Below are 27,016 nucleotides of genomic sequence, written 5' to 3'. Positions count from 1 at the left end.
TTTATCATTAAAAAAGAACCAAGACTCTCCAAACAAATGGCCAATTCTGGCCAGATCTACGGAAGGAAGTATGTAAGAATCAAGCATTTATCCTGTCTTTTCTGTAGGAACTATATCTGAGAATAACCAAATAATAGAGTAGGAAAAGTTGTTCTTTATAGGAAAACCGATAAAATTAGAATCACTATTTTGCAACTCTGATGAAATAATTCATCTAGGTAATGCCCATCAATAGCCACTAAAACCATTAGAAGAAAAGCTGATGGGAGTAACTTAATAATGGGTGAACAACACCTAATTCTACCATCAATCTGAACTTCACAAAAAAAGACAAGAAGACATTCCATATTTCCTGATATGATGCAATATGAAGTTTAGATCAGTATATACAGAATATTCTTATCAAAAAATCAAGGTTCAATCTAAGCAAGTTTTATATCCAACTCCCTGTTTATAGGAAATAAAGAGGGCAGAGGAACATATTAAATGGGACCACAGAGATACAATTAGCAAAGTCTAGAATGTAGGAAATTCAATAGGACAAATGACCCAGTTTCTTAGATAAATTACAATGAAAAAAAGTAAAGGAGAATCTACAGATTAAAAAGGAAATGGAACACGTCAAACAAACATGCGGACCTTACATCTAGACCTGAATGAACTGGCAAAAGAAAAAGAAAGAAACATTTGAGACAATCAAGGAAATATTTGTTAATATCAAAGAATTCCTGCTAATTTTTTGGAAAAGTGGTAGTACTGCAGTTTTCTTATGCATTTAAAAATTACACAAGTAGGGCAGCCCGGATGGCGCAGCAGTTTAGTGCCGCCTGCAGCCCGGGGTGTGATCCTGGAGAACCTGGATCGAATCCCACGTCGGGCTCCCTGCATGGAGCCTACTTCTCCCTTTGCCTGTGTCTCTACCTCTCTCTCTCTGTGTCTCTCATGAATAAATAAAAATAAAATCTTTAAAAAAAAAATACACAAGTAGGAGGATCCCTGAGTGGCTCAGTAGTTTGGTGCCTGTCTTTGGTCTGGGGCATGATCCTAGAGTCCTGGGATCGAGTCCCGCATCAGGCTCCCTGCATGGAGCCTGCTTCTCCCTCTGCCTGTGTCTCTGCCTCTCTCTCTCTCTGTGTGTGTGTGTGTGTGTGTTTCTCATGAATAAATAAAATCTTTAGAAAAATACACAAGTATTTAGGTATGAAATTATAATTTCATATTGTACATGGGATTTGCTTACAAATAATTGAGAGGGGTGCCTTCATAGGTCAGACTCTTGATTTCAGCGCAGGTCATGTTCTAGAGGTCATGGGATAGAGCCCTGAGTCAGGCTCCAAGCTTAGCACGGAGTCTGCTTGAGGTTGTCTCTCTCCCTCTTTCTTCTTCTGCCCCTCTATTCCCCCCCCCACTTGAGTGTTCTCTAAATAAATAAATACGTACATACATACATACACACACACACACATGACTGGTCATGATAATTGCTGAAGCTTGGGGTTCATGATACCATTCTATTTGTGTATATGTTTGAAATTTTCCATAATAAAAAACTGTTTAAATTTAAACCAGGGGTGGGGGGAGTAAGTAATTTATCAATTACATCACTACTCAGATCAAATCACCTTTTCCAGAGTAAAAATTAAGTTCCTTACAATATCCTCCATGATCAGCTCTCTCAATACCTCTCTAAGCCCACTCTTGCCCTTTCCTACTCTAATCAGTAAGTAAGCATCCTTCCTCTCTATTCTTTGGATACATTGGGCAAACTTCCATCACAGAACTTTTGCACTTGTTCTTCATCTTAGGACGCCCATTTCCCAATATATGCCTGGCTTATTCCTTCAATAACTGCTCAAGCATCACCTTTCCAATGAGGCCTTCCTTCCCTGATCACCCTATATAAAACAGCAGGATGCCAGGGTGGCTCAGTTGGCTAAGCGGCTGCTTTCAGCTCCAGTCATGATCTCCAGGTCCTGGGATCAAGCTCCGCATTTGGGTCCCTTCTCAGGGCAGGGAGTCTGCTTCTCCCTCTGCCCCACCCTTGCTCCTCTCTCTCTCTCTCAAATAAATAAAATCTTTTTTTTTTAAAGATTTTATTTATTTATTCATGATAGTCACAGAGAGGGAGAGAGAGAGAGGCAGAGACACAGGCAGAGGGAGAAGCAGGCTCCATGCAGGGAGCCCGACATGGGACTCGATCCTGGGTCTCCAGGATCGTGCCCCGGGCCAAAGGCAGGCACTAAACCGCTGCGCCACCCAGGGATCCCAAATAAAATCTTTTTTAAAAATAAAAAATGATAGCAAAATCTCCTACCTAGCATTCCTTATTCCCCCTCACCTGGCTATATTTTTCACTATGCCACTTATCCCATTCTGACATTTTTATTGTCTATCTACCCCACAAGATCCATGAAGACAGGGACTTTGTCTTGTTCACTGCTGTATTGTCTAGGGCTACAAGTACCTAGCTGTCCTTGCATATTTTAGGAGCTTAATAAAAACTTGTTAAATGATTAACTATGGACAGAGAAGCAGAAAAAGTAGGGGATAAGGAGGCAAAAGCTGTGGGGATAAGGAGGCAAAAGAGAGGGAGGAAGGAGAGAGCAAATGGGCCCAAAGAAGCAGAAATGAAACCGGAGCTGGTAATGAGAGCTCTTCCTTCTGGTTCCAAACTATTCATAAGGCACAGGTGTACCTCTTGAGTTGCTCAACTTCAAGCTGCTCTTTTTAAAAAAAAAAAAAACAAACTTTTTTTCTTTTCTTAAACATTTTATTTATTCATGAGAGACACACACACACACAGAGAGAGAGAGAGAGAGAGAGAGGCAGAGACACAGGCAGAGGGAGAAGCAGGCTCCATGCAGGGAGCCCGATGTGGGATTCAATCCTGGGACTCCAGGATCACGCCCTGGGCCAAAGGCAGGCATTAAACCACTGAGCCACCCAGGGATCTCCCCCCCCCTCCCCCCCCCCCCCCCCCCCCCCCGCCTTTTATTTTTCAAGCTGCTCTTCAACTTCACTTGTTCTTTGTCATTTGCAGCTGAAGAGTTCTAATCAATATAAACAGTTGGAAGTCCCTAACAGAGAACTGAAAAAACAATAGCCTAGAAATTTAGTTATCATCAGGCTTATGAAAAAGCACAAAGGATAGTATTCAGGAAGATGGGAATACATATTAGAACTAGTAAGGATTCAGTTAGTGGCTGGATACAAAACAGATATATACAGATACATAAAGACAATAGATTCCTTCACAAAAGCAGTAAGAAAGTTATGGGGAAGAAGATGCTAATTACAAAGATAGCACAAATACAAAACATCTGGAAATAACCTTAATAAGAAATGTAAAAGTGCAGGAACAATATGGAGACAAGACAAAACAATTTATGTACTATTTGTATATATAAAAAAATACAAAAAAGATCATAAGAAGTATGTTTAGAATATTTAAAATATATGTATCTATATAAATAGAATCTAGAAAAAATCAATCAAAATGTTAACAAAAGCAGTTCCTCTGAATGTGAGAATACTTGTAGCTTATTTTCATTTTTATATTTTCTTTCAGATTTCTTATAATGAAATTTTCTTTTAACACAGAGGCCTTGGCAACTTTCCTCAACCCTTGCCATTGCTAACACAGAGGAGGAAGGGAACAAGGGAACACAGGCCTCAATACCCAAAGCTCCAGGGGCAGCTCCTTTCTGCCAATAATATGGAAGAGAATGGGAGTAGAAAGACTACAGTCTCTGGGGTCAGACTGGCCAGAAGAATAATTCTGGCTTTGCCACTTACTATTTGTAAGTAACTTGAAAAAGTTACTTAGCCTCTGTGCTCCAATTTTCTCACATACAATACAGAAATATTAACAGCTAAGTTGCTGGATTTGCATGAAGAGGAAACAAACTTGGTGGCTGGCATATTTATATGCCAGTGATCCCCAGCACTGGTTACTCCTAAGAATCACCCAGGGAGCTTCTGAAAAATATAGACTTATGGACCCTGATCTCTATCTTTTGAATTAGGAATTCCACAGGTAGGGCCAAAAATTTATACAGAAGCCATTATAACATGCACTTCTGGATGCCTTTCTGATTTTTACAGTCATTGTATCTGGCAACTGTTTTAGGGAACCAATACTAGAAAAGACATAAAGAAAACTTCAAGAATATTCATAAATAATTGATATACACACTACATTATTTCTGAGTTATTATTTAATTCATGTGTAAATAGCTTTGTCTTTTTACTAGACTTCAAACTTCTAGAGGGCAGGAATTATTTATTTCCCAATCACCTAGCACAGAATTATTATGCACACAGAAGGTATAGAAGAAAAATTTGTTAAATGACTCAGCGATAATAAATTTTGTAAGGCATATTACCAACACCATTTTAAAGCAATAAAACTTAAAATACTGGAGCTTGGGGCACCAGGCTAGCTCAGTTGGGAAGAGCATACGACTCTTGATTTTGGGGTCTTAAGTTCAAGCCCCGCGTTTGGTGTAGAGATTACTTAAAAATAAAATCTTAAATATAAATATAAATATATGCATGCCAGGGCTTGATTTGACATTGTTCCTGCCAAGGTTTCTTCCAATGACCACCTTCACATTTACCCATGCAGTTCTGGTTACAGAAATACTACAAAGATCTTTATCATGTGGTCTCAGGGCATATGGCTCAGTAAGCTCACAAAGAACCTCAGGGTATGAACCAGACAGCTTCTCAAATCCCTTCCAACTTTTCTATGAAAAGCCTGCATTTCTGCTGTATCTTGAAGGATGGACAGGATGTAGACAGAATAACTATGGAAGAAAAACATTCCAAGGGAGGTCATCATATTCATAATAATGATTTTTTTAATAGAGAATAAGATAAAGGATAAAAAAAACAGATGAAAGGATTTTTAGCAAAATGTAAACATTAGAAAAAAAAATGAGGGAATGAATAAATGATTACCTAACCAAAATTCTCAATGAAGATCGAAAGGATCTAGCTGTGGCATGTCTTGCCAAGAGAGAGTATGTGCTTGAGAGCTGTGTAAAAACAGAGTGGCTCCTCAGTTTACCAGGTAGATGTTTACTGGACCGCTGACTCCACTTTTCCAACACGTTTTAGGACACCCAGAGTGCCAACCTGTGGTAACAGTGGAACCCAGCTGAACAGAAAATTCAAAACCATTCCTCTGTACAATGATGGGGTTCACTGGCCTGGCTCAAGGTCAATATTTCAAAGAGGGGTCAAGTATATTAAGAAGGAGCTTTTCTAGCAGTAAGATCATAGGGTCAATTACTGAAATCTGCGAGAGACGGAAATAAGAGGGATGGAAACTGAGGAAGAAGTATACACCAATAATGAACAGTATGGCTCCAAATGAAAGCAAAAAGGAGCCTATTTATTTCTCTAGCACATTCTGTGAAACACTAAACAGAAGTTAAAGTGGATTAGACTTTAAGGAGTAAGTGAAAGATGTATCAAAATTTAAGTTGAAGAACTTCTCACATTGTAAAGGGGATTGATGCAGTTATATCTGAGGTGCTCTATTCATCCTATTTATTTGTAATTGTTTTAAGATAAGGACGTAAGAAAGGCAAAACAAAGGGTAGCTGGAGAGATGAGCTTAGATAAACTGGCTCTATATTCATTAAGAAAAGATTAATAGTAAAAGCATTAAGATACATGATAAATTTGAAGAAAGTGGACAAGATAAACAATATAAAGGTTTTCAGTCTGTGATAAACACAAGAGAGAAGTATTAACTGGATCAACAGAAAAGGCCAGCCTAGAGATTTTTAACACATCAAGAGTAAAATTAAATAGATACTCAAGGAGAACCATAGGAAGTCATAGAAGTGAGACCTAAGAAAGAAGTGAATGAGATTTTTGGTTCTACATTTAGAAGCCATCATTAAGAAAATCATACCCACTGAGCACACTTGAGTTTACAACCACAGCAGGAGAAAGCAATAATCACTTTATATAGTACGGTTTAGCAGAAGAGATTGGCCTTTAGTTGCAGACAGAGATAGAAAATACAGCTCTACTGCACTACCACTTTCCAGGCTTATCACTGTAGCAAGTTAAAGCTCTCTCAATCTCTGTTTCATCTGATAACAACAGCATATCTATACCTTATAAGATTGCTGCATTGGAGGTAATGTACGTAAAGTGCTTAGAACAGCACTAGGTAGGTACTGATGTTAATAAAATAATAATCATTAATATTGTTAGTTTTATAAATATTATGTAGCAATGAAGTCAGTCAAAAATTAATTGGACATCTACTACATGCCAGAGTTGTAGTAGGTGCTAGAAGACATAGAAGACAAAGTACAGACATTTTTTTGAAAGGAGAAAACAGAAAATCTAGGATACATAATATAAACATTAGAAGATACTTCAATAGCATTTTGGATTTTTTTATTTTTTCTTGCTGAGACTGAAGATTTGAAAATCAGTAATATGGCCAGCTTTTACTACAAATACCATATGAACACTAACTAGAAATACTGACAATACCAGCAACATAATGCTTGTTAAGCTAAAGGGAGAATTAGCATATATGCAAAAAAGATTGTTATTTTGGCCACTAATGAGACAAGGGAAAGTCTAGGTCGGAACTGCCAGGAGGAATCTATAACCCAGAGGCCCATCCAAACCATAGGTATTCCTTGGCTCTAAGAACAAAATACTGGCATGACAGTTTGTACAAAATATGCCTTACACACACCAATTCCTGTGATGCAAAATGAAGAGTGACCAAAAACACAAGACCTAAAGAACACATGGCTTCAGGGGGCTAATGTACCCAAGTGAAAGCAAAGCTCAAAATACAAGAGGTATCTGCTCAGAGGATTTAAAAAGATGAATTAAAAATAAAAGCTCTTATTTAATAATATAACTAAATATAAAAATCTCAAATTAACAATTAAAATTTTTTCCATTTACCTGATTGCTTAGAATTTCTTTCTTTCCACTGAATATTTTTGCATTTGATCTGGTTTTGTCTCTCTTTTCGGAGTCGTTCTAATCTTTGAGCTTGAAAAGAAATGTTATAACTATAAGTTTGTCAATGAAAGTTTACTATAAACAAAGACATAATTAACTACCTTTATATGAATAAAGATGTTTTATATTGCACATGTAGGGAAAAAGTCATAAAATTTTAAAGGTGGCACCCCTGAAAAGCAAATACCAACAAAAACATGAAAATATTCTTGATTTATAATTGAAATTAGAGGATATAAAACATTAATAGAGATCATAAAGATAGTATTAACATGGAAGAGAATAATAAAATGTGAAAACTTCTGTGATTAATATGACATTTCATTATATAAATCATTAATAACGGTCTTAAAGGAATTTTAATGCACAAATGAACTGAAGTGAATATTACATTACAGGAATAAAATTACTGTTATGAATTACTCTACCCGTTTCAAAAATTAAAGATAAATGAACTCAGACTAGACTATTAAAGTTTTAAATATAAAATCCTTTATCTAAAAATCATGAAAATTATAAAATGTCAAAGCTATATAAATTAGCATAGCTTTTCTTCAGTGGGCTCAAACAGTTTATAGGTAGTAAAATAAATGATTTGTATCTTCGTAACATTAGTCAAATCTTAAAAAGAATAATTTTTCTTATACAAAATTTTAAGATATGCTGAAAGGATTAAAAAGTACATTCTTTGGTCACTAGGACACTCCACAATTGTAATTATTGCATCTAAGTGCTATCTTAAGAAATTCCAACAACAATAACAAAAGCATCACCTAAAATCATGCATTTGTGAGATTATATTACCACTGGCTGATCAACCTTCAAAAATCAGTGAACCAAAAAAAAAAAAAATCAGTGAACCAATCTTTTGTTAAAGAAATATTGTTCAGCATATATTAACAACTACTGCATAGGAAAACCACAATGGAAAAGAAAGTCATAATTGATGTTATTTCTTGAGTTAGCTTCAACTTCCTATCCTGGAACAATGCTAACAAAAAATAAGTAAATTTCTCTTTCAACCTCTTGCAAGGTAGGATAACATACACACCTGCCTTAGCATTGTGGTAGGGAAATACTGAAACTAGTCTTGCCATAAATGTAAACTGTGCCGGCAAAAGCATTTTGACAATGTCACTATATCTAACCAAATTCCACTGAAGGAAAATACATTCAATTGCAATTAATAAATGTGAAGGGTACAGCCAAAGTAATACAATCAGAAAGCTCTCAATTTAGCAGCATTCTCCTACTGAAATCCATTTAACCTGTCATATAAGATACCACCTCAATAACTTGCAAAGGAAGTCAGTTTCAGCTAGAGAACTGAGAATCAATGGTTCTAAATTATATTCAAACCTTCACTCAAATCCTATTTTGATAAAAGTTCTTTGAGCTACTGGGAAATGCTATTAATTATTTTCATCATGAGAGCAAATTATTCTTTGGAGATGTCACAGAATGCTGAATTCCGAACCAAAACCTTAACATGCCTTGCACTGTATATTGTATCCTACAGTACTTCTTTAAGTACATTTTACATTTTGACCACGAAAATAAACATGTAAATATTTTCTATGATCTACGACATCTCCTACCATTACTTTTCCTGGGAGTTAGCAGGTTACTCCTACTGATTAGTGGAGATTATATTTTCTGATTACCTAATAAAAATCATCTCCTAGAACACCCTGTCATATCAGAACTACATTATAGATTCAAAATAACTTATCTAAGTAAAGGCCTTGGTTCATCACATTTCCCTTGAAAGATTTCCAAAACACATAAGCTGGAAAATAGGCATTGATAAGTTTTTAAAAGCTAATGATTGAATATGTATGTACCAAAGAATAGCATTTTCAAGCCACAAAGATCAAAGGGTAGAGACCAATTTAAGAAAATAAAGATAATATATCAAAAACAGGGGGACTGCTATTAAAAGCAGCCCTAACAAATATTCAGCTATTTACCTCCAATCCTCCCTCCACCCTCCCACAATCCCTCCAAGGCCAAAAAATGGCTCCAGCAGCATCATTCCTTGGCTAGTCAGCTCTCTGTATTAAAGGTTCTTTATTATGTCAACCTGAAACCGGCTACCAGGTAGTCTACCCACTGGGACTAATGTTGCTCTATGAAAATACTCAAAACAAGTCTACTTCTCTTTCTATGTGAGGACTTTTTAGAAACAGAACATCCAACATGCCTCTGATAGCCCTTTTTTTATCTATTCAGTTTCTACTTCCTTTAATAATGTCATTTCAGAGGCACTCTCCAGTCACAGAAATGGAGTTGTTTAGACTCACTGTAATACATGCATGTTCCAATTAATAGACACTTTCCCCATTAAACCTATTCCAACATTATGCATTATTCTGTAAGATTATTGACTGATTTAAAGTTCAGAAGACATGACTAAAAGGCAATGTTTACCTGTATTTGAGCGTCTTCTAATACCAAAGTCCCAACTTGAGGTAATATCGACTGACTGGGCATATACATAGCCCTGAGTCTCACCATTGCTTCCCTGAATTTCTGACCCACTGTCTCCAGGCATTGAAGGAGGATGAATCTTCTCTAGGTCAACATCATGATCAATGAGAACCATTTCACACATTCCTGTGTCATCACTGGTCACATGTGACTGTCGGATATGAGCTAGAATGATAGTTGGATTGTCCAAGAAGGCCATCCTTTCTGTGGGCCAATTTCCTTAAAAGGCTATTTTCTCCTCTTCATATTGTTTCACGTGCTCACCTCCCTAGAAACATGATGTACACAGCAATATTTAAGAATAAAAAAGAAGATGACTGAATCATTTTTCAAACAAATTCAATGTGGTACAATGCTACCTTGAAAATCAACATTTATCCCTGTACCTAGGAGCTTACAAGGATTAAGCCTAAGCTGAAAGGAAATCCTTATAAACACTAGGGGCTACAGCTCTAGTCAATGAGGATGGCTTCCTCTTTTGCAAAACAAATTAATAGTGACTCAAAGCACATAATTACTGTTAAAACAATAAATTTTCCTTTCCTTCTCCTTCATTCCAATGCAGTCTCCTCATTACTCTATAAGGTCACAGGGGAACAAGTCGTATTTTCTCAAATTATGTGTGAAAGTATGAAACTGTCCTTTCTTTTGTTTACTTTTTTTTTTTTAAGATTTTATTTATTTACTCATGAGAGACACACAGGCAGAGGGAGAAGCAGGCTCCATGCAGGGAGCCCGATGTGGGACTCGATCCCAGGACTCTGGGATCACGCCCTGGGCCTAAGGCAGGTGCCCAACCGTTGAGTCACCCAGGCATCCTTTTTTTAAAAAAAATTTTTTATTTATTTATGATAGTCACACAGAGAGAGAGAGAAAGAGAGAGGCAGAGACACAGGCAGAGGGAGAAGCAGGCTCCATGCACCGGGAGCCCGATGTGGGATTCGATCCCGGGTCTCCAGGATCGCACCCTGGGCCAAAGGCAGGCGCCAAACCGCTGTGCAACCCAGGGATCCCCAGGCATCCCTTTTGTTAACATTTCATCTTTGTCTTTGTCATATGGTTGTGAGGCAACTAAAAGAACACAGACAATACTTTGAGTTACTAGGAATTAAAAAAAAAAAAAAAAAAGAACCACCAAAGTAATTTTGTTCAATAAACACATTTTCCTTTCTTCTGGTTTAAGAGAGTATTGTGCTTTTATTTTATTTTATTTTATTATTTTATTTTTTGGGAGAGAGGGAGGGATAAAGGGAGGGGCAGAGGGAGAGAAAGAATCCCAAGGAAGCTCCACACAAAGCACAGAACCTGACATGGAGCTCAATCTCACAACCCTGAGACCATGACCTGAGCAGAAATCACACTTAACTGACTGAGCCATCCAGTCGCCCCGGTATTGTGCTTTTAAAATAAACTTTACTAATCAAACTTCTCCGCTACCAAATTAATTTCTTACTTTAGAAATCTCATTGCAAGAACTGCTTCCTGAATCCTGTTGAAACTAAAATGATGTATATTCTGGGAATAAAATGGTACCTCCTTAGTTAAATGGGAATACTCAACAAAGAAAACATGGTAGTCTCTTCTCATCTGTGGTTTCATTTTCTGCAGTTTGTTGTTACTCATGGTCAGCTGCAGTCCAACAGCAGATGATCCTCCTTCTGATGTACCCTGACAGTCAACAGTAGCCTAATGCAATGTCACAATACCTAGGTCATTCACCTTACTTTGTCTCATCACGTAGGCATTTTATCATTTCACATCATCACAAGAAGGCTGAGCACAGTACATTAAGATATTCTGAGGAGGGAGACCACAGTCACATAATTCAGTATAGTTGTAATTGTTCTGTTTTATTATCGCTATTAATATCTTACTGTGTCTAATTCGAAAATTAAACTTTATCATAGGTATGTATGTGCAGGAAAAACAATAGTACATATAGGATTTGGTACCATCGATGATTTCAGGCATCACTGTGGTTCCTGGAAAGCACCCCCTGCAAATGATCGGGGACTACTGTATTAGAGGACACTGGTTAAGAGAAAGAACTGCAGGCAGAACTGGGTTCAAATCGTGCCCCTACCACTAGCTGGCTATGTGATCTTGGTCAAAATAACCTTAACTTATTTGAGCCTATTTTCTTTCTTCATTAATAAAATGGGGACTCCAGGAATGAGAAGATGTTTAAGAGTTAATGCAGGGAAAGTGCTCAAAAGAGCACCTGGCACATAATTAAGTATTAGCTGCTTTTAATAATAACAATGATGATGGTAAAAAATAATAACTTCAGCTTTCAATTCTTGTTTAAAATAATCCTAAAATATATCAACATTCATCCTTCTTTAGTAAGTGCACAGCACATAAAATAAATGTGTGGTTCCTTTCTCAAAGAGGACTCTGCAGGTCACCAGGGTCAACTTCTTCCTCCTCCTCCAAAATCATTATGAGATGCAAGGAACATGAAAACTGGATTGAATATGTTCCCAGAACAGTCCTAGAGGTATTTATTTTTAGAAAGGCCTACAACACCAGATTTTCTTGTTTGTCTCTTCTAAAAATGAAATATGCGGGAAATCTAGTTAATAAATCATTATAACCAACAAAGGTTTTAAAAACTTTTGTCTAGTAACATTCTAATGACATCACTCAGTAGATCTTAAAGATACCAAGATTAAGAGAAAGTATAATCAAATTAATTACACTAATCTTCATTTTTTTTCCTTCAAATATATTTATTGAGTAGTTATTTTACACTGAGGCTAATGGGAAATGCCAAGGAAAGGTATCTCTGAATCAAAAAGTTTATACCCTAACACAGTCCTAGTGTATTTAATATAATGAGATTCCTCCAAGTCTCAGAAATGTTAATGTCAGCCTACCATTTTCAGTGTATTAATCAGAAAAACATTACAGAATTAAAGAGGAGCATTTAAATTTCACTTGTAAAAATAAGAATTACTTATAAAACCATAAAGAGATGTATTCAATCATGGATTTACTTATAAATGAGAGTATTTGTTTTGTAACAAAATCATAGCATCACAGATGGCCAAAACTGCAAACATCCTCATAGCAATCACAGTGTCTCTCCCACGAGAGTAAGGCAACTAGTCGCTAGCAGAGGGGCAGGTACTTTCAATTTCATATTGAATAATTTTCTCTTGTAAAAAACAAGGGCTTCAATGAGAAGCTACACATTTAATGGGTGTTCTATCACCAACAAGTCAAATGGCAAAGGGCAAAGAAATAAAAGTATACTTAAGTACACTCAACAGGGGATCCCTGAGTGGCGCAGCGGTTTGGCGCTTGCCTTTGGCCCAGGGCGCGATCCTGGAGACCCGGGATCGAATCCCATATCGGGCTCCCGGTGCATGGAGCCTGCTTCTCCCTCTGCCTGTGTCTCTGCCCCTCTCTCTCTCTCTCTCTGTGACTATCATAAATAAATAAATTTAAAAAAAAAGTACACTCAACAGAATGTGCAAGTGTTTGTTTGTTTGTTTGTTTGTTTGTTTTCCGGAAAATGGATCTGCTCCATCACCTCTTAGGAAGTAAAGAGTAATGGGAAAATACTTCTGAGGGCACACAGCAAGTCTCTAACTTCATCCTTGTGGGACAGAGGCCCCAAAATACCCCAAAAAGAGCAGATATCTTCTTTATTGGTATACTACGACTTCATACAATTTGGAATCTGTATCATTCACTCAACAAATACTATTCAATACTGATTCTGATAGGGAATTTCAAGAAGTCTGCCCTAGGAAATATGCCCTCACCTCCCATGGCATGTACTTGAAGATTCAGACTATAAGTTCCACAAGGACAGGAGCCACATTGCCACATCCCTTCTGGCAACAAAGGATCTTATACATGGCAGAAATTCAGTAAGGGTTGCTGTCTGTCTTCCAAGGATTATACAATTTTGTTGTAGAGATAAGTCATCTATGAGTATGTCATGTGTAGTGTGATTATAAAGAAAGGATTGCTTTTTTTCTATTAATACAGATATAAGAGCTTGTCTTCACTATGCCTTTCAAAACTGTCACCTTGGGACACTATCAACTTATCCTGACACTACTTTTAGAACCAAAAGAATATGTTTTAAATCACTTTAAGAGCAGCAAACTACCATTTGAAGGTAGATTTGATTTCTAAGACAAAGATATTCCAAACACAGATGAAAACAAGTTATTTTCTCTGATCAGTTGTGCAAAGATCAAAGATTTTCTTTTTTTTTTTTTTTTTTTTTTTTTTAAATTTTTATTTACTTATGATAGTCACAGAGAGAGGGAGAGAGGCGCAGAGACACAGGCAGAGGGAGAAGCAGGCTCCATGCACCGGGAGCCCGACGTGGGATTCGATCCCGGGTCTCCAGGATCGCGCCCTGGGCCAAAGGCAGGCGCCAAACCGCTGCGCCACCCAGGGATCCCAAGATCAAAGATTTTCAAAACCTAATGTTGGCAGGGTTCAGAGAAATGAACCCTCTCATGCACTGTAAAAAGGAATGAAAATTGAGACTTTTTAGAGGGTAATATATCATCTATCAAAGTGTAATGAGTACGTTTTGGGCAAACCTACTTGTAGGATTTGCCTTTAAGAGATAACTATGCAAAAATATTTATCTCAGGATTGTTATACAGAAAATCTAAAAGTAACCTAAACATCCACGCCTGAGTATGTCATCACACACGCATGTAACAGAATACTACACAGTCATTAGAAACTGGTAGAAAACGGATAAACAAATTGTGGTATATATATATACAATAGGATATTCTTCAGTCTTTAAAAGGAAGAAAATTCTGGCACATGCTACAACATGGATGAACCTTGACGAGATTATACTCAAAGAAGTAAGTCACAAAAAGACAAATACTGTATGATTCCACTTATATGAGGCACCTAGAGTCATCAAATTCATAGAGACAGAAAGTAAAATGGAGAGTGCCAGGGGCTGGAGGGAGAGGGGGATGGGGAATATTTATAAGATATGTTTAAGTTTGGAAAGATGAAAAAGTTCTGGAGACTGGCAGTCTTCAGCTGCACAACAGTGTAAATAACAGTGTAAATATACTTCATGCCACTGACCTACATTCTTAAAAATGGTTAAAATGGTCAATTTTATTACATGTATATTACCACAATTTTTTAAATTTAAATTTTAAAATGTCTAGGAAATGCCACATTAAACAAAATAAGTTTGCTTGCTATTTAATTAGACTTCTCAAAGCTTTTAAACTGCTAATGTAGGGGCACCTGGGTGGCTCAGTCAGTTGGGTGTCTGCCTTCGGCTCAGGTCATGATTTCAGGGTCCTGGGATCGAGCCTCACATTGGGCTCCCTGCTCAGTGGGGAATCCCTCATCTCTGCTCGTGCTCTCTCTCACTCTGCTCACTCCCTCTGCTCTGCTCACTCTCTCTCAAATAAATAAATAAAATCATTAAAAAAAAAAAAGATCCCAAAAAATAAAAGATAAAAAAAATAAAAATTAAAAAAAAAAAGATAAAACTACTCACATATATTGTGAATCTACAAGAGTGGAGACTCTCATAATGCAATATATCCCAAATCTGAAACTTATCTGATCCTTAAACATTTTTTCCTCCAGGAACACTAAAATATATCAATGCCTAAGAGATTCACAGAACCTAGTTTAGCAATGCTGCTTTACATTTTTACAAATACTGTTTATTTTGGGGTCTTGAATATCTTCCCTGGATGTTACCAATTCTTGACTTGAAGATAACTGGTCCTTTTTATATACCTTTAGGCTGCTGGATAAACAATTTCAGCCTCCAGGAGGTCTGTTCCCCTAAGATCACCTATTTTCATGGATTCTTCCACTTTTTAACTCCAGATTCCTCAAAGCATACAGATTTATTTTACAAAAATGAAAGCAGAGGGACAACCACACAGAGTAAGAAGACATAAGATATCCCAAAGTGACTCAGCCCATTTTTAATGTACTGGGTGGATCTCCTTTTATACTTCATTCATTCATTCAACAAACATTTATTAAGTTCCTATGATGTGCTAAGTTTTGTTCCAGGTGCAATGTGGATGCTTTTACCACTGCACAGAACCATTTGTGTGCATTAATGACCATGTAACTTGATGTGTTAACTTGGAACATGCCCTACACAGGGAAGTAAATTTTTAGTATGTTCTAATGCTATCAAGCCTTAATACAAGCATATTTTATTTTATTTTATTTTATTTTATTTTAATTTTTATTTATTTATGATAGTCACACAGAGAGAGGCAGAGACACAGGCAGAGGGAGAAGCAGGCTCCATGCACCGGGAGCCCGACGTGGGATTCGATCCCGGGTCTCCAGGATCGTGCCCTGGGCCAAAGCCAGGCGCCAAACCGCTCCGCCACCCAGGGATCCCCTACAAGCATATTTTAAATAACTTTATTCACATATACTCTCCAAACTGTTCACAATGGCTTATAGAAAAACATAAGATACAACAGAGTAAAAAAGTAGATGATGGGAAGCCCGGGTGGCTCAGCGATTTAGCACTGCCTTCAGCCCAGGGTGTGATTCTGGAGACGGGGGATCGAGTACCACGTCAGGCTCCCTGCATGGAGCTGCTTCTCCCTCTGCCTGTGTCTCTGCCTCTCTCTCTGTGTGTGTGTCTCTCGTGAATAAATAAATAAAATCTTAAAAAAAAAAGTAGATGAAAAAAGTGGCAAACGGTAATCTGTATGAATGTTATATTGTACATTTCCCACAGGAAACTTCTGAGGAAGCAAAAAGCAATTATAATAACTAAACTTTATTTATTACAAAAGCTACACTTGCTCTTTCTTAGATGGACTAATTTGTATAATTTTCAAAATAACCCTATGAGATGCTGTTTTCGTCCCCATTTTATAGATGAGAAAATGAAGGCAAATCAAAATCTGCCCAAAGCCCGACAGCTAATAAGTCCAAGAATCTTAAGCATTATATAGCCTTCCAAAACAAAAAGGAATAAAGAATTACAACAGTAGCAATAAATGACATTTTTAAAGATCCTGTTGTTGAGTTCTTTGAGTTCTGAGGCCTGAGAGAAATTTCTGTCATGGGTCTTTGTGGAAAATATAATACAGTAAAATTTATGTTATTCAGTAGACTAGACCCTTAGGTTCTCCTTAACTCCTATAACTGTGATTTATACAATAGGAAGAAATAAGCAGTGCATATAATGGTTGTTCAAAAATAAAAGTCATGAAATTTTATACAAGAAAGAAACTTCAAGGATCACCTACTTGTTGACCTGAAACCACAGAGGGAAAAGTTGGATGTAAGTATCTTGTATCTTTTTATTTTTACTTATTTATTTTAAAAACTTAGAAAAAAAATTTTTTAAAGATCTTATTTATTTATTCATGAAAGACACACAGAGAGAGAAAGAGACATAGGCTCCAGGAAGGGAGCCCGATGTGGGACTCAATCCCAGGTCTCCGGGATCATGACCTGAGCCAAAGGCAGACACTTAACCGCTGAGCCACCCAGGCATCCCTATCTTGTATCTTTTTAAAACTCCTAGAGATTCATGCAACTTCAGTTACCAAGTCCATACCCGAAATACTCTGTTTCTTTAAATAATGCTGCATGAGCTAATGAACTTTCCCTATACTTCTTCACTCCCTAAGGACCTGAGATAGGTATTACCCATGACTTAAAATGCTCACACCCAGCCAATGATTAAAAGGAAATTCCCTTTCCAAGACTTTCAAAGCACTCTATACACCTACTTCCCTCTGCCAGACAGACTTCAAGCCCCCTCACCTGCAATCTGTGAAAACTTATCTGAATAAGCAACAGCCTGAGGCTTCTCCAAGGTCTGCAAACTCCCAATCAAAAATTACTGCTGCCCCATCAATGTGTCATATAAATGCTGGCATGTTAATTGTGTATTTATAAGATTGTTAATGGTTAGTTAATTTACCTCCCACACTATTATTGTACTTGAAATGATTTAACGTCTGCTGAGGGAGTTAACAACATGTAACAGCAGATGCGAGATTTTTTTTACCTTTTCTCACTGTACCCCGACTTCACGCTATTAGCATTAACTTCAAGTTAAACCTGATTCCTATACAGGATTCCTTAAGAGTATTATAGAAGCATTTACATTTATTCTGCACAGCAAGAAATAACCACAATTTAGAAAAACAAAAGCCTTTTTATTATATACAGCTTTTCATTTATAAAAACCAACAGACCCTTTCATGAACATACTTTGATCTAGTAAAGTTCAGAATTCATACCTCCTAGAATTTGAAAATTATTGAAATGACCATTAAAATAAAACGTACTTTATTGCTTTTAAATCTCTTTTTCTAACTCTAACTCTAAATTAAATCTTCATTTATTTTTTAGAACAGCAAAAATTAAGTTTTTGTTTCTTTTGAGAATTAAAATCTCCATGTAAATAGGCCTAATTTCATTAAACAGTTAAGCAGTGAGACTCCAGAGCTGGAGAGTTTAATTTTTCCTCTTAGCAAAGTACTTGCTAGACTCAAGGCAACAGAAAAAAAAAAAAAAAAAAAAAAGCTTGTATCTTCTTTTAAATAAGATGGGGACTCATTCACTAAACATCATTGAGGGCTAGGTACTGGGAATCCTACAAAAACTTCTATGAACATTGGCTTACAAACTTCAGCAGATGAGCTATGCTGTGTATATATACAAACATAAGGCAATACATACTATCAAATGAGTTGCTAAGACCCTACATTTTCCAAGAACAAGAAAGTTACAGAGACTTCAGGAAGGAAAAAGGTCCAGGGATGACCAAACTTTCATTAGGCAGACACATAAGAACGGTCAAAGATGTTTACTAAGCTCTTACTATCAGCTATCCTTTCATGTAACAACATAATTCATCCTTACAACCACCCCAAGAGGTAGGTATTAATATCATCCCCATTTTATAGACAAAAAAAAATAAGGCTTAAAGGAAGTAAGTAACTTGTCTAAGATCACATGGTAAGTTTTTTAAAGGCCAGTCTCCTATCAAGAGGAAGAGTCTATTTCCCCATCCCTTGAATTTTACCTCACACTGTGATTTGATTTACTATCACCAACAGAATGTAATGGAAGTAACTTCTGAACTTCAGCCTCAAGAGACATTGCTAACCTCTGCTGCTGCTTTTTTTGGAATACACGTAAATCACTGAAAGAGACTTAGGGGGGGAAAAAAGGAGTTTGGAACAACAGACCATGTGGAGAGCCTTAGTTATCCTGCTAAGGTCCGCCCGATGAATGACTGAGGCCATCTGGGACCAGCTGGATCCCCACCAACCTACCAGGAGGCCAGGTTTTCCCTACTGTAAAATGTCTCCTCCCAGACAAAGGACCCTGATCCTTGATTTTTCTTGTACCCCTAACCTCCACCTGAAATGTCTCTGAATCTTACCATCTGCCAAGATGCAGTTAAAGGGAGCCTGGTACAGTACAGTGCCTCTCAAACTTGTCCATGAACACACCTGAAGGGCAGAGGAAAGTGACCATAAATCAAGGTATGAGAGAAGCTAGGAGGAGCCACCTAAAGCAATATGCTATAAGAAATTTAGTTTTAGGGATGCCTAGGTAGCTTAGCTGTTCAGCATCTGCCTTCAGCCCAGGGCATGATCCGGGAGTCCTGGGACCAGGTCCCACATCGGGCTCCCTGCATGGAGCCTGCTTCTCCCTCTGCCTGTGCTTCTGCCTCTCTCCCTCTGTGTCTCTCATGAATAAATAAATAAAATCTAAGAAAAAAATTGAAAAAAGAAATTTACTTTTAGAATTCATTCATATTTTGCATTCTATCCTTTAATATCCTGCACCTGTATTTGTTTTAACAGGAAAAGTTTTACCATTTAATATATCATGAAAATTGATAGGAATATGTGCCAAGCTTACTTTGTGGCTTCTAGTACTCTCTGGCACATCCTGGGATTCCCATGAACCCAGTATGAACAGCAAGTCTAGTGGAGAAACATAACTTGGATATCAGAAGTATCTGATTTTGTGAAGATAAAATGGCACTTTATCAACAGCCAGCTCAAGATCTAAATTTTACTCAACAGATATTTCCTATGACTAGTACGAAGAACAGCTTGTAGGGGCGCCTGGCTGGCTCAGTCAGTAGAGCATTCAACTCTTGATCTCAGGGTTAGAAGTTCGAGTCCTACGTTGAGTGTAGAGATTACTTAAAAATGAAATCTTAAAAAAAAAAAAAACTATAATTACTGATAACACCAAACTATATATAAAGTTATAAGTACAAGTTAGACTGAAATCCCAATTTTTATGCAGCTACAATCAGTATTTTCAGTGTTCTGAAATAATGGTTAATAACTAGTAATAGATGTAAAACTTCAGACATCCTATCCACCCACTACACCCTCAAAACCCCAAATATGCCAACATTTTTGGCTCTTAGAAGAAATCTGCTAGTTTACTGCAATGTAGCCCTAAATTATTTTTCCAGTGAGTGTTGTCTGACATAATAGATCTGATTGACACCTGTGATAATAAACAAATAATTTTAGGTTTTACTTTAATATTTCAGGTAAAAATATTTATAGTTTTACCTAGAGTGAAGAAATGAATAAAGCCAGAGAAACTAGACTACTTCCCAATGTAAAATTACCAGTATAGGAGCTGAAATCACAAATAGCACTCAACTATCTACCAAACACTCATTCACTGATTTCATTCACTTGACAAATATTTATAAAGCACTTACTATGTGCCAGGCACCAGAGATATATAAGGCTGAGCAAAAAATGAAAAAATGCCACTGCCTTCAAGGAGTGTGTATGGTAGTCAGAATTCTAAGATGGCTCCAGAAATTCCTGTCCCTTGATATCCATGCAATTACATCATGCCCACCCCTTGAGCGTGGATAAAACTTAGCCAACAGAATATACAGCAAAAGTGTTGGGGGGAGATGTGGAAGAAGTTACAACCTTGATTACTTTCTGTTATATAAAATTCCATCCTAGGTAACTGAAAAGAGAAATTTTCCTGCTGACCTCAAAGAAACAAACAGCCAAGTTATGGCACAATATAAGGCAAGGACCTGAGAATGGCCCATAGGAGCTGAGAGTGGCCCCAGTTGACAGGTAGCAAGAAAATGAGGACCTCAATCATATAGCTACAAGGAAATGAATTCCAACAACAACGTAAAGGAGCTTGGAAAGAGATCTTTCCCTAGTCGAGCCTCCAAATGAGGCTGGAGCCAGCTGACAGTTTAATATAATCCTTTTGAGACCCTCAACAGAAAATCCAGATGAAGCCATGACTCCTGACCCACTAAAAGACATAAATTTGTATTGTTTTAAGCCACTAAGTTTGTGATATTCTGTTATGCAGCAATAGAGATGAAAATAGTGCAGGAAAACAGCTTAGACTCCTTTGCCTTCATACACATTTAAGACTCTCTACAACTGAGTTTTACTCACCTATGCCTTCTCCCCAGCAGGCAACTCCCAGAACTCTCTGAACATGGTTCAGCCTTTGGTAATGATAATACCCTTGAGATGTGCTCCTCCCCATTACAAACTTTACTCTTCAAAGTACAACTCAAGAATCTCATCCTGTGAACTCTCCTCCAATTTGCAAAGCCCAAACTGTTTTAAAAGCACTTTATTTCTACCTTCAAATAAAGTTAGTTATATGAATATCATGTATAAGGAACTGCCAATTTCAAACTTTTTGATCCAATTCTAGAATCAGAAAGGTGGTTACTGTATTAAGATCTCTCTCCCCCTACCCATCATTTGTAAAGTTGCTAAAGGCAGGAATTCCTAGACCCCAACAATAATGCAGTGGTTCTAATGTGGTGGTTCTCAACTGGAAGGCAATTTTGTTCCCCAGGGGACATTTGGCAATGTCTGGTGATATTTCTAGCTGTCACATTGTTAGTATCTAGTGGATAAAAGACAGGGATGTTGTTTAACATCCTATAATGCACAGAACAGCACCTATAACAAAGGATTATACCCCAAAAAAAGGTCAATATCAATGATGCCAAGGTTGAGAAATCCTGCTGTGATATGCTATATGAAGCCACCAAATTTGTGGTAATTTCCAGCCCCCTTAGAACAGTTTCACTGATACTGAGACTAAACTATACAACTTTGCTATTAAAATATATGCTCAAATCTTCTAAGGTACTAAACAAATTCAACTCCTAGTATCTGTTTACTGAAATTTTAACAAAACCAAAGTCCAAAGGAAAATCAAAGTCCAAATTACTATAATAAAAACAAAAGACAAATCACATTCCACCAAACTTGATCTGAAGCCTATTCACTCTCACTACCTCCTACTCATTCTTCAAACCCCAGCTTAACAGTCAATTCTTCCAGGAATCCTCCCCAAAGAATCCTACAGACCAGGTTAACTGCTCTCTTCTTTGTGGTCCCATTGCACTGCATTTTGTCACTACTTCCACCAAATAGTTAATCCTGCACATTGCCTGTTAGTAGTAGGTACTATGTATTTGTTGAATTTATTCATTGAACAAATATTTATTGAAGCCTAGCATGTGCCAGGCACTATTCTAGATGCAAAGAGTACAAGAGAATATAAAGCAGAAAGTCCTGCCCTCATGGAGTTCACATTCTAAAGAGGGAGACTAACAAAACAGAGAAGTAAGTATACAGTAAATTATTAGTGCTATGGAAAAAGACAGCACGGGGAAGAGAGATGGGCATGTCAGGTGGTGGGCCAGGGCTGCAACTGTAAATAAAGTAGTCTAGGAACACTTCACTGAGAACCTGACATTTGAGTTAACATTTGAAGGAGGTAAGAGAACAAGCCATGTAAACTTCTGAAGGAAGTGCTTTGCCAAGTGAGGGTAGTATACTCTTCAAGAAGTAGCAAGGAGTCCAGCAAGGAAGTTAAGTAGTAGAGGATGATATCTGGAAGAGTGGAGCAAACATGTACAGTGTTATAGGCCATTCTAAGAACTCTTCTTTTTCTCTAAGTAGAGAATTACCGAGGATTGTGATATAATCTAACCCACATTTACAAAGATTCCCTCAGTACAGCCCGGTGGCTCAGTGGTTTAGCGCCACCGTCGGCCCAGGGCATGATCCTAGTGACCTGGGATGGAGTCCCATGTCGGGCTCCCTGCACGGAGCCTGCTTCTCCCTCTGCCTGTGTCTCTGCCTCTCTCTCTCTCTCTCTCTCTCTCTCTCATAAATAAATAAATAAATAAATAAATAAATAAATAAATAAATAAATAAAATCTTTAAATTAATTAATTAACTAATTAATTAATAAAGATTCTCTCTGGCTGCTATATTAAAGTTTGAAGGAATGAATAAATGAATGAACGAACGAACTAATCACATTGTTGCTTTTTTTTATATATATAAACAGTTTATTTCCTCAACAGCAACACAGACAAAACGCCATATAAACACAAAGGAAGTGATGCGGAAACAAGACGCCGGCTGCCTTTGGATCTGAGGCTCATAAGCAACACAACCCGGGTTCTGCGGGAGCGAGGCGGGAGGCGGGAGGCGGGCGGGAGGCTACGTGTAGCTTTACACGGTGGGTGGGAAGCATGCCTGCATCCGCGAGCAAAGGAAACTAGCTCCTCGGGGCTCATCGAAGTATGAAAGTTTATAATTTTACAGCAGTTGAAATACTGACATCAATATTAAAATAAAAGCAAGTTTTACATAACAATCAAAAATACAAAAGACTGAAGGAAGAGACCCTGAATGAAAAACTGGGGAGCTCAGCGAGTCGAGGACTGCGTGCCAGTGGCGGAAATGGACCATGGCGCCCGCCCACCCTCCCAGGTGACTAGTAATTGGACAGAGCAACGTTAAATTTGCAAAAATGTTGTAAACAAGTTCTTGCCAAACCAATCCCTTCCTTCTTACACTGCCGCGCCGTTGCCACTTATGAAGGTGCGAACTTCTTGGCTTGTGCTGGAACCTTCTTCTCGTACTCCACTGTTTTGGCAGTAAATCGTGTAGGCCTCTGCTTAAGCTGGGTCCTGGATATTTGGTTCATTTAGAAGTTCCTGTATTCCTAACAAGATCTGCTGAATTGTGATGGCTGGCCTCCAGTCCTTGTCCTCCTCGAGGATGGACAGGCACACTGTGCCCGAAGGGTACACATTCGGGTGAAACAGCGGTGGCTCGAATTTACATTTTGGGGGTGAGGATGGATAATCATCTTTGAAAAGCATCCGTAGTTTAAACAAGCCTCCTTCCCAGGGAGTCCCTTTCTTCCCTGGAATGGCACACTCCCAGTTCATGAGGTTCATCGTGCCGTCTGGATTCTTTGTCGCGACACCCACAAAGCCAAACGGGTGGTCCTTTCTCCAGGCTTTCCTCTCCTGGGTGAGTCTGCTGAGGGCGATCCCCGACATGTTCAAAGTCCCTCGGGCGGCCGCGGCCCGGCGAGCGGGGCGGACGAGGTGGCGGCGGAGGTGGCGGCGCTCCCTTTGTCTCGGGACTTCCCTCCCGAGCCCGCTCCGGGCACAGCCCGAGGGCTCCCACATTGTTGCTTTTTTTAAAAAAAAATTACTTATATGTTGGTTGTCTCTTCTAAACCCTAAGCTCCTTAAGGACACTGTCTTATTCATCACTGTCCTGCCAGATTGCAGTAGAATATGGCTGGCATCCAATAAGAGCTCAGCATGGAATGAACAAACAAATGGATCTTTCTTGTTCCGAAAGGATTGCGCCATTTTCCAAAAAAAAGGTCCCTTATCCATGGTGCTGGTTCAGTGGATAAGTATCCCCCTACAATCTAAGATTTATTTTCCTTTTATTGTTTCCTTGATGATTGAAGTTTGCTTAAACAAATAGAAGAATTCAAGAAAGTTATGCTTCCACTTACCTGGCTCCCAGGTTAACCATATCATCAATTAATGTAAGCAACACTGTTTAGTGCAAGTAGGACTCAGGAAACCTGAATTCCAATTCCCTAATTACCAGGGACCTAATTACATGGCTTTGGACAAGTCACTTCCTTAAGCCCCTTTAAACCTGTTCTACATATCAGTCCATTTCTGCATCTGTTACATGAGGAGGGAGTTTGAACTATACAAAGTACCTTTCAGCTCTCAAACTCTATTCCAAGTACATGTAAGGAGGAGGAGGCATGGTTGGGAGTTTACCCTAGAGTCCAACTAAAAAGTTTTGTGTTTTTGCTTCAAAGGAAAAAAAGAATTCCATTGCAAGTTTTACTTATATCATTGTGCCATGGTTCAGACTCTAAGAATAGAAGTACAAGGAATTCCTTTTCTGACTAAGATTTTAATAGTATTGACATTCTGGCAGCAAACCCACTACAAAACTGAGTGGGCTGAATAGTCTTGATGGAGTTGAATGGGCATTATCGCTACCAGTTGTTGTTTTTTTAATGCTATTAATGTATAAAAAATGGTTTCTAGAACTGTAAGAGTAAACATTACATCTGCAGTTCCAGGTTATTGTCTCTAGCTGTCTCCGGACTAACAATGGCATGACATGAAGGGAGTCAGGTATTCCTCAGGAGGGAAATATCTATACTCTATGTCCTCTCCACTTCATAGGGATACTTATTAAAAGAATACTTACAAACTCATTCATTCAACTCTTTTTTTTTTTTTTTTTTTTTTACTTATTTATGATAGGCACACAGTTAGAGAGAGAGAGGCAGAGACACAGGCAGAGGGAGAAGCAGGCTCCATACACTGGGAGCCCGACGTGGGATTCGATCCAGGGTCTCCAGGATCGCGCCCTGGGCCAAAGGCAGGCGCTAAACCTCTGCGCCACCCAGGGATCCCCATTCATTCAACTTGTAATGAATGAAGGGTACCAATGAGATAATCTAAACTAGCAGACAATCCTCAAACTATTTTTATGTGATTTTGAAAGGTGCTTTGTACTTTCATTTGAATGGAGCTTTCATAACCTCAATAAATGATAATTACTATTATTTGTTATTAACAAAACTACGCTGCCAGCTATTTTTTTTTTTTTTACAACCTTCTAGTCTATTTTTTTTTTCCTTTTTAAACCATCACCACATGGATCAAAATGAGGATAGGGCAGCAAGACTGGCTTCATTCTGCCTATAATGTTATACGTCAGGTAGAAGTGTTTCACAAATACAATTTATATAGAATAATCAATTCTCTGGATTCCAGAAGGTTACTCGTTTAACAAGCACTCAGACATCACTTACAAAATTGTGAGGCAGATTCTATTACTACTTACATCTTACAATTCAGTAAATTGAGGCACAGACTCAACCAAGGTCACAAAATTTGTAAAAGGTGGAGCCAGAATAAACTATGCAACCTGGCTCCAGAATTCCTGCTCCACACAATTACTATGCACTGCCTTGAATTTCCAATGTAAGTCCATTTCATCACACTCCTCTTAATCCTCTTCTCTCACTCATCTATAGGTATGGGTACAAGCAGACTTCCCTGTTCATTCAACACATTCATTCAACCTACTCCATGCTGACAGTTAGGAATATAAAGTAGGAAGTCTTATTCCCTATCCCCAAGAGGCAAGCAAGGGAATCAAGAAAGGGAGAAAAGAGGCAGCCCCGGTGGCCCAGCGGTTTAGCGCCACCTGCAGCCCAGGGCATGATCCTGGAGACCCGGAATCAAGTCCTATGGGACTCCCTGCATGGAGCCTGCTTCTCCTCTGCCTCTCTCTCTCTTGCTCTGTGTCTCTCATGAATAAATAAAATAAAATCTTAAAAAAAAAGGGAGAAAAGTACATAAATGGTCACAATAAAGAGTTTACTCATGTGGAATTTAAGAAACAAAACAAATGGACATAGGGGAAGGGAAGGAAAAAGAAAGTAAGACGAAAACAGAGAGGGAGGCAAATAGTAAGAGACTAACTACAGGAAACAAACAGGGTTGTGGGAGAAACAGGGGTGGGGGGAATGGGGTAACTAGGTGATGATCATTAAGGAGTGCACTTGACATCATGAGGACTGGGTATTGTATGCAACTGATGAATCACTAAATTCTATCTCTGAAACTAATAATACACTATAAATTAGTTATACTGAATTTAAAGAATTTTTTAAAAAGAATGAGAATGATGGTAGGGGATTCTATAATAAAGTACTATGGAGAAACAAAGGAAAAATAACTAAATGAAACTAAATATTCGGAAACTAAATGAAACTAAATATTAGGACAAGGCTTCACAGAGATGACTAAGATCAAGAAAATGGGAAGTGATCACTTCCAACTTCATTACCTTAAGAATAATGGGGGGCCAGGAGGGGGGAAGAGCTGGCAATTAAATAATCTACAATGCTGTCTCCTTGGTCAAAAATATTTAAAATAAAATTTGCTCCAGATCTAGCCTATGGACTAGAGATTAACATCAGGCCACACATGGGTTATTACAGAAGCAGGAAGAAGATACTTAACTTTTGAGGTTGGGGAGGCAGAGAGAATCAGGTGTGTTGACAAAGAGTAGATAGGAATAGGTAGGGAAAACAAAGAGCAAGCAATGAAGCATAAGACTGCCTGGGTTCAGAGCAGCAG

General features: G+C 38.1%; 2 protein-coding genes across 8 annotated transcripts in view; both read right to left on the bottom strand.

The window, feature by feature from the left end:
• MAPKAP1 (MAPK associated protein 1) overlaps positions 1–27,016 on the bottom strand; it is a 256,321-nt gene that overhangs the window by 215,958 nt on the left and 13,347 nt on the right. For 5 of the 7 annotated variants that reach the window (XM_055321976.1, XM_055321966.1, XM_055321957.1 and 2 more), the window contains 2 exons: positions 9,442–9,769; positions 6,952–7,041 (listed from right to left, as the gene is read on the bottom strand). The exons of 1 other annotated variant lie outside the window; for it this stretch is intronic. In XM_055321976.1, coding sequence (XP_055177951.1) covers positions 6,952–7,041; positions 9,442–9,700 — 349 coding nt within the window. In that variant the 5' untranslated portion in view covers positions 9,701–9,769. Of the gene's footprint in view, positions 1–6,951; positions 7,042–9,441; positions 9,770–18,910; positions 18,981–27,016 lie in introns of all 7 variants that reach the window. One more of the 7 variants, XM_055321986.1, reaches the window with a different exon arrangement.
• LOC129507549 (SUMO-conjugating enzyme UBC9-B-like) lies at positions 23,343–24,040 on the bottom strand. Its single transcript, XM_055322028.1, has one exon. It carries the CDS (start codon positions 24,005–24,007, stop codon positions 23,486–23,488), a length of 522 nt encoding a protein of 173 aa, XP_055178003.1. The 5' UTR covers positions 24,008–24,040; the 3' UTR covers positions 23,343–23,485.

The sequence above is a fragment of the Nyctereutes procyonoides genome, unplaced genomic scaffold (assembly GCF_905146905.1).
Source record: "Nyctereutes procyonoides isolate TBG_1078 unplaced genomic scaffold, NYPRO_anot_genome, whole genome shotgun sequence".
NCBI classification, from domain to species: domain Eukaryota; kingdom Metazoa; phylum Chordata; class Mammalia; order Carnivora; family Canidae; genus Nyctereutes; species Nyctereutes procyonoides.
Note: the sequence above shows the minus strand (reverse complement) of the source record. Positions and strands in the feature narration are given on the sequence as shown.

Bases quoted from the DNA above. Each gene is read 5' to 3' on its own strand.
- LOC129507549 (XM_055322028.1), bottom strand. From the start codon at position 24,007: ATGTGGGAGCCCTCGGGCTGTGCCCGGAGCGGGCTCGGGAGGGAAGTC.